Below are 8,642 nucleotides of genomic sequence, written 5' to 3'. Positions count from 1 at the left end.
AAAAAGAAAAAAGTTCCTTCATGCCATGCCAAAAAAATAAACCCTTTATAACCCCCCCCCCAAAAAAAAAAAAAAAAAAAAAAAAACGCATAGCTCTGAAGGTTGAGCGGGTAATAATCAGCCCTTTTCCACTACGTTCCCACATAAGGAATTCTTCGTTATTTACTAACAAGGGCATTTGGAAGTGTGAATGGACAAATGTGGCGCTGCAACGCCATGAAAATAGGTGATACAATCCGCCGAGTTAAGAATGACAAGCACAAATATGAAAATAAAAACTGTGAATAAATAAATAACACATTCCATGTTCCACTAACATTTCTAACGTTAAGAGAACTATGATTTCTACAGAAATGTTTCCTGCACAATTCAACCCACCTTCATCTCCAACCTTAAACCCTAAATGCCATGTAACGAGGAAAAGAAAAGTATAAAGAACAAAAGAAAAGAAAAAAAGATGAACAAATTTTAAAAGGGCATTTCTATAGCCAATGTACCAGTTGGCTAATCCCCTTCACAGAATATACAATGCTATGACTGCAAAATTTGCCCCCTGTATTCGTCGTATCTTGAATTCTTAGGACTGTCATCCATGTTCCAGTCCTCGTTGTCACCAAATCTACTGACCATCCTCCCCTGTTCCAGCACCCGGAACCTCGACTGACGTCCTGATCATCATCTCATGTTGCAGCACTGAGGCCTTCCCTGCTTTTGTAATTTTTCCCAAAGGCAGATCATTTGCTTGGGGGACTGGTAATGAGCCGTGTAATAACCTTCGATACATCCAAACTGGCAGAACTTCAAGCTGTGCACATACTCCACAGGTCTTGAGCTATTGAACTGCTCTACCCACATTCCCATACTCACATCTTCCATCTTGAACAACTGCAGAAAGTGGAGGTGCTGGTCAGTTAAAATAGACGGGAGGCTCAGAGAGAGGAGAAAATAAAAGGCAAAATTCAATTACTTACCCTTAATTTATGACTCTCAAACTCAGAAACAATGAAGCGCCCGATGTCAGAAGACAAAATGTAGCCTGGCCCATTTGCATAGGGTGGATAATCTTCTTCTGGCCATTCCTGAAACCACCACCAAATGAGAAAAGATGGCAAGACAATCTTAATATTTGAATTCCTTTACAGATTCCTTGACATTAAATGAGCATGGCCTACGGAAAATATGCATGAGGAGACATATACCAGATAGATAAAAGATACAGATTGAAGAACAACATGCGTGGTATCAATCTCTTAGATTCTTCTCTCACAAAACAAATTACTTTCTAGATCTAATGTAGACTTCATTTTTTCTTGTTCTTTTCCCCCCATTTTGGGGAGGTTTTTGTGGTTGGGAGAGCTAGGCAGTAGAAGAACATAAACGTCATATCATCTATTTCTAGCAAACAATACACATAGGAATCATTACATTCCACACACAAGACTTCTAGAATGAATGCGATGCTATGCAACCAAGTAACATTTGCCAGTGGTCTTTCACATAAAGCTAAATATACTGATCGAAAGCAAACTTAAGGTAAGAAATAGATTGGACAATTAATAAGTTCAGTCCTACCTCATATGTCACTGCCCATTTACCATATCGCAGGGGCTTATGGTAGTAATTTATGTTTCCAATGTACAAGCTCCTACCAGCAGGAATTTCATTTACTTCATCCATAATGGAATCCACTCTCACAAATGTATCATCGTCACCCTTCATGATATATTTTGCACGCACTGTGCGGACCTGTAAACAACCAAAGCCCTTTTTTAAATCACTCTACCCAGAAATAACTTATTTTCAAAATCTCCAAATAGCTTATTACTCACCCCATATTCGCAGATGGCAACAGTTTTCAACACCACAAGATCATAGTTATCCATGTAAGGCACTATAACAATATCACCAAAAAATTCAGCCTCTTTCTTTAACTCCAAATTCACTTCTTTTCGAGCATGCTGTCCAAACATCAATTCAGGAAGGTAAGTCACTTCAACTCAAAATCATTTTGTTAAGCAGTAACAATCAAAAAGCAGATTCCACAACAGTCGTCACATACCAGTGCTACAAAGAAACGAGCTACCACATTTGAAGATTTAATAAGCCTATGCTGCATCCAAGACTTCCTCACAGCCATCCGCTCAGAAAAATGATTACCTGCAGAAAGAACACCAATAAAAAGTTCCACTGGCCCCACAGAAAGAGGTGGTGCTTTCCATCTGCTAGACATCTCTAGATGCTTTTGAGGAGAAAAGCTAGGGTGATTCGAGGGCAATGAAGCAGCAAATACAGAGTGAACATCGATGTCCCCAGTAACAGATAGCCCCGTTGCATCCTCCAGAGTATACCCCTGTCAACATTACCATGAAATGTTACAAAAACTCCACCCTCCACGTCCATCATGAGATTAACAAGCTGTAGTATGTTACTCACAGTTCGATAAGGAAAAGAAGTGGCATGCCTCCCATCAACATTAACATGATAACCCTCCAAACCAGCACTTAGAGTTAGGACAAACAGCTTCTCCTCTGCAAAAGGATATGGCCAGTCAAAAGACACCTTTTTTGTTCGACCTATTAACCGGTTCAACCACCAAGTTGCCTTCGACTCCTCTGATTTATCATCATCATCATCACGGACCCACTTCTCGCACTTAACTTGACCATCAACTGCAGTCAAGTACAAGAATTACTCGATTTGGTGGAAACACAAGAAGAAATGGATGAACTCCCAGAAAAAAATTACTGGGAAGTAGAGCTAAAATTTTACTCTCTTCCATAGCAATTTCAATATGTGACTTGGGATGAGGAGAGGATGAAATCTTGCATGCACTATTGTCCGTTTTTAACCTAGCAGCTAAATGAACACTTAATATCAATATTCTAATTCTTATACGCAAACATAATACTAAGCAGATAAAACTAAAGGATCCTTCAAAAGAACCAAACCTCCCACCTAAAAAGCCTTACAAACAACAACCCAACAACTTACATTTACTAGTCTACCAAACCAGCAAGTAGTATAAATTCCCCTCAAAAAAGAGCCAAGATAACAGAAGAAATCACCAAAAGAAACACTATTGAATAAATAAAAAAACTCACCAGTCTCTTCATCAGCCTTGGAACCCCACCCCTCGCAGCGCAAAGCAGTCCCCCACTGCATTCTGTAACAAGTATTCTGCTCAATTACAGGCTTCAAACTCCAATCACCTTTCAACCTGGGATTAAAATGAAGAATCCTAGGAGGGTCCTCAGCCTCCACAGTCTTCAATCCCAGCAATTCCATTATGAACTGGGAAACCATCACCTCGTCGTCTGCTTCCTTCACCAAGGCAATCTTGGGGTCCTTCTCGGCATGTGCTGCTCTCGGCTTTCCCACCACCGTTATATGTGACCCCAAAGTGAGCCCACAAGGCAACTCCACCATCCTCTTTCGCTTCAAAAACTCGGACCCAGATAGCGAAACCGAATTGGGACACGATTCGGATTTATTCTCAGGCTTTTTAACATCAAAAACTTGCATTTTCCCCGATTCCATTTCATCCCATATCTTCAACCCCTCTTCCCAAGCAGTCTTCGCAGCTTTATGGAGGCTCACCGAGCCATCTTTCTTAGTGGGATCAAAAGTTTTAGGTTCAAAACCCAAAGTGGACAAGATTTTGTAGGGTTTCGTGGTGGAACGAGCGAGTTGAGAGCGCATAGGCTGGGCGGAATTATGAGAAACCCAGTTCATAGGTCGAGTTGGGGCATCTTTATCATGCAAATCTTGTTCGCTTTGAAGGTGAGAAAAGCGAGCAAGGGTGGTCGAGGTGGTGGTGGTGGTTTCAGAAGTGAAACGAGAGTCGAAAACAAAAGGGATTTCCAGAGTGACAAGAAGCATGTAGAAAACAGCCACAGCAATCACGATTTGAATGGATCTTTGCTTGCTTAAGGACACAAACGTGTCCAATTTCGTATCAGATTTGCCTCTCTTCATCTCCTCCAAATTTCAAAAAGAAAAGAGAGATGGGGGTTGATCAACAGGACAAGAGATGAAAAGAGATATGGTAGTTTCTATATAAATATTCAGAGACAGGTGATCGAAATCATCATCATCATCGCACTTAGATGAGAAACGCTGTGAGACAGGGTATTGCGTTTGGTCGGTTTTTGAAACTTATGCAAAGGAAAGAGTGTCGTGTTGTGGTTCACAAGAGCGAGTGATACGTAGAAGTGAATTGCTATTTATTTACCGAAGAATTCCATAGCCTTCACAATCTCGAAAAAACTATGGTGGTTTTTTCCATCAATAACAACAATTTTCCTTTTTTTTCTTAATTGTTTTTTACAATATATATATATATATATATATATATTGCAATATGAGTAATTAATTTATTTTTTTATGAATCGTATTTAAGTTATTGAATTTATTTTTGCTAACGTATGTAATTCGAGTAACTTAGGATATTAGTTTGTTCATTCAAGAGAAACACTACGGAAACTCTCAAAAAAATGTAATTAATATTCCTGAATTTATTTCATCATTAAGCACTGCAAATATTAAACGAGTACCCGATGTCTAGATTTTATTTATAATTATTACGGTAATATAACCTTAGAATTTTGATCCATGAATCAATTCTATTATTCAATGCATACACATCCAGGAAACACGAATAGATTAAGAACGCCACAGGCTGGCGAGCTTAATTTGATTGATTAATGATCACATTTTTTTTAATATTATATTGATATTAATGTTTTTTTTTTGTCATTTACAACAAGAGAATGACGAAAAAAATACTTCCAAATTAAGAAACTATTATGTTTTTTGTCATCAAATATCAAAATAAAAGGAAGACTAATTAGAAACATATATATATATATATGGATTTTTTTTCTAAATAAAAAGACAAAAACGGCAACGGACGAGGAGGGGAAAAAGTAGTTTTCATATGGTGAAACCGGCCTCATATAATGGAGGTGCGGGTTGTGTTGCATAGAGAAAGCCACGCGAAAGTGGGGATGGTAGCGGCAGTTTTATGGCATTTTTTATTTTTATTTTATATATATATGGTAGCGGCAGTTTTATGGCTTTTATATATATATATATAGAGAGAGAGAGAGAGAGAGAGAGGAATCTCTATAGGAAATTCCGCCTAAATTGGCTCTTGCCTGAGGTACAGTGTTAGGTGTCCACGTCAGGGAACACCAAGAATGGACAGGTGGGTCTTTCATGCGGCTGCGGATGCCCAACCAGCTGCCGTGTCTTTCAGCGTTGTGGTTGGTAGTTTTTACTAGGAGAGGTATTATTTTTTAAAGTATTTTTTATTTAAAAAAATTAATATTAATATATTAAAATAATTTAAAAATATTAAAAAATTAATTTTAAATAACAAAAAAGATTTTGAAACATGAAAACAAGTAAGTCTTAATTAATAAAAAGTATTTTTAATTGTTGTTTTAGAAAAATAGATTTTTTAAAATACTTGTTTGATTAAAATTACTATGAGAAGGGTTTGAAAATGCTGATAAAATAAATGAAAAATTGGTGTTAATAAATAAAAAATATCATTTTAATTTTTATAAAATCAAAGTTTTAAATGTAATTATATAGAGGTTTATTGTAAAAAAAATAGAAGCTATCAAATAGTATTTTCATAATACATTGCAAGATGTTTTCACAAAACAAATTTAAATAAAAATATTTAAAAATATATATTTTATATATTTTTATTTTTAATATTAACACATATAAAAAATATAAAATTACATCAACACAATTTAAAAAACTTTCTATATCTAACCGCACTAACAAACTGAGAGTAAATCCTCACGTGTGCTAGCACCTTTCCCTACGCCTCTTGATCCTCCTGATTTACACCTTCTTTGTCTCTACGAAGCCTTAATTTTATTATTTTAAAATGGTTATTAAATATCTATTTATCTACGAAGCCTTAATTTTATTATTTTAAAGTGGTTATTAAATATTTATTTATTTTTTTAAAGTATTTTTAAAAAAATTAAAAATATATTTTTTATTTACTTCAAGTTAATTATTTTTTGATATTTTCAGATATTTTTTTAAATAATATTTATGTAGTTTTATTTATTAAAAATAGAATAGTATTTTTCAATTTGATCTATATATAATTTATATGTATTTAGATTAAGAATATGTACTCATAATAATATATATTTTATTTGTATTTAGATTAAGAATATGCACTCATAATGAATAAATAGATTATTGAGAATTCTAGTATTTTTTTGTGTTTGTTTTTAGTTAATTTAACAATTTTAATGTGTTAATATTAAAAATAATTTTTTAAAAATATAAAAAATATTATTTTAATATATTTCTAAATAAAAAATATTATAAAGAATAACTAATATCATTCTCCAAAAACCCCTTAATCTTTTAGACAAACTTGAAAAAAGTTCTTTGGGGTTTGGATATGGTAAGATTTAATTTAAGTCATGATTACTCAATGCTGAATTACGTGTGTATCAAAATTCAATTTCAATATTATTTAAGGAATATATGGGCACATTTAACTTCTTGTTTTTTGAAATGCAAATTGAAAGCTTAATCCATTTATTTAATAAAATTAATTTATCATCTTATACAATAATAAATACTAAAAAAAGTTATTAACAATAAACAAATGTTGGATCAAGGTGTTAAGCAACGGATGCAAATAAAAAAACATGATTTAATGATCGCTATTTAATATATTTATTTAATTATATGTTAATATTTTAAAAAATAAAAATTGAATTAAAACAAAATAACTTGTTAGTGTAGTTCTTATGCTTTTTATTAATTTGGCTTCATCTTATGCCGTGGTCCCTTGGATGACCTAGGTTTTAAATTCATTGTGTCTTGGTTGCCTTGATGTGGCATGTTCAACCAAGCATATCCAAATACGACGAGTTTGCCCTCATTCAAACCCAATCTAGCTCTAAATTGTTTTTCAAGTTTTCATTTTAACATTTACTAAAGTTAATTTGGCTTAAATGCAAAACAACAAATTGTTTAAAAATAAAATAAAAAATAAAACTTATAAAGTGAAATGAAAAATAATAATATATTAAATTAAACTCAACTAACTTAGAATAAATTATTAAATTCATGATTCGAGTCATAAAAATAATCATAATAAACTAACTTGATTTGATAGTCGTTATCTTCTTTTTTGTTCTTTTGAACCTTTTATTGAGCTATAGTGAGTTAAAATATAAGATTAAATTAAAAAATTATCAAATAATTATGAATTAAATAAAAAAAATTAAAGAGCTATCAAAGAATAAAAATAAAAAAAATGTCTGGTGATTGAAACACATACACTACTGTGTAAGGAAGCCAACCATATTAAAGAGACGTACACAACTTTCTTTGAGCTTTGGTGACAGCTTTTTTGGGTGTCGATGAAATCTTGGCACGAACTTCCTTTATAAGCGACATGCGGCGTCAACTATCTTTTAGTATTGTTTTGGCAACCCATTATATAAGATTGAGCATGAACCAAATGTTGGGGTGTGTTATGGTTACCCTAAGCTTCTCACAATAAGTAAATTAAAACAATACTCATGTATGTAACACCAAACTCTTTAAGAATAAAATAAAATAAAACAATTCATAAAATGAAATGAATACAATTAAAAAAAATGTTGCGGTCCTTTAGTTTTTTTCCTTAATATTCAAATAAACTAACTTTTCCTAATAGTGGATTAGTAAAATGATAAATGAATTTCTTAAAAAATAAAAATTATATTACATTACAATTATAATTACAATTACAACATAAATTAAATGAAAATGATATTTTATTCTTTCAATTGTTTTAGAGCCATATTTGTGTATATTGAGGATTTCTACCATGGATCTACCATACCATTTTTAGTTTCATACCAAAACCTTTTAGTTTTTTTAATTGTAGTCCTTATACTAATCCAAACTTGCATTTTAGTCCTCAAACTTTATTTTTCAAAGTTTCAACCTTTGAATTTTGAGAGAGAGAGAAAAGTTGTTGAAAATAGATAGAAATAACAAAGAATTTTATACACAACGTTTTATCCAAATAAAAACAATTTTGATGCTAATAAGTTTGTTTTCAAAAAGTTCGGTAAAGATAGTTTAATCCTCTAATAGTGGTAAAAAAATTAGAGCTTGCCATGTTTGTTTAGTTTTTATTATATTTTGATTTTTTTAGATTAATTAGAAAGTGTTTTGAGATTGACAATAAAATAATTGAAGTTTTAGAATGTGTTTAAGATTTATAAAATAATTGAAGTTTTAGAATGTGTTTGAGATTTTTTTTAAAAAAAAAAATAGGATGAAATTTAGCATCTAGGGTTTGAATTCATTAGACCGTAATATTTTAAGCACTAAAAAAGCTAAATTTATTATAGTTAATGACATGTCATTTACCCAAACAGATTATATATTATCTATTTTTTTTAAATAAAAAAATATTAAGCAAGCAAACATGGGTTTAAAAAACAAGCGCGTGAGCATGACTTTCCAAGCTGGGGCGCCCTTTGGCATTCTAAAATTGGTAAGGTGCACGAGCTTGTCTTTGAAGTCCTAGACTCCTAGGCTTACCTGGCCTTCATATTCTAAGATAAAATTATAGAAATGACGTTAAAAATCACCCA

The 8,642-nt window shown here is 32.5% G+C and overlaps 1 protein-coding gene across 1 annotated transcript; it reads right to left on the bottom strand.

Moving 5' to 3' along the window:
* Positions 1-266: 266 nt before the first annotated feature.
* LOC105128625 (probable beta-1,3-galactosyltransferase 19) lies at positions 267-4,290 on the bottom strand. Its single transcript, XM_011030376.1, has 7 exons — positions 3,102-4,290; positions 2,434-2,669; positions 2,060-2,350; positions 1,830-1,958; positions 1,573-1,746; positions 972-1,079; positions 267-885 (listed from the first exon to the last, which is right to left on the bottom strand). Exons 1-7 carry the CDS (start codon positions 3,973-3,975, stop codon positions 676-678), a joined length of 2,022 nt encoding a protein of 673 aa, XP_011028678.1. The 5' UTR covers positions 3,976-4,290; the 3' UTR covers positions 267-675.
* Between the last annotated feature and the right edge of the window lie 4,352 nt (positions 4,291-8,642).

The sequence above is a fragment of the Populus euphratica genome, unplaced genomic scaffold (genome assembly GCF_000495115.2).
Source record: "Populus euphratica unplaced genomic scaffold, PopEup_1.0 scaffold111.1, whole genome shotgun sequence".
NCBI lineage: Eukaryota > Viridiplantae > Streptophyta > Magnoliopsida > Malpighiales > Salicaceae > Populus > Populus euphratica.
Note: the sequence above shows the minus strand (reverse complement) of the source record. Positions and strands in the feature narration are given on the sequence as shown.

Excerpts from the sequence above, each read along its gene's own strand:
- LOC105128625 (XM_011030376.1), bottom strand. The coding sequence starts at position 3,975 with ATGAAGAGAGGCAAATCTGATACGAAATTGGACACGTTTGTGTCCTTA. Across the intron at positions 1,959-2,059 it reads CTCGTTTCTTTGTAGCACTG|CATGCTCGAAAAGAAGTGAA; the intron begins GTATGTGACGAC and ends ATGTTTGGACAG. Across the intron at positions 1,747-1,829 it reads TTGCCATCTGCGAATATGGG|GTCCGCACAGTGCGTGCAAA; the intron begins GTGAGTAATAAG and ends GGTTGTTTACAG.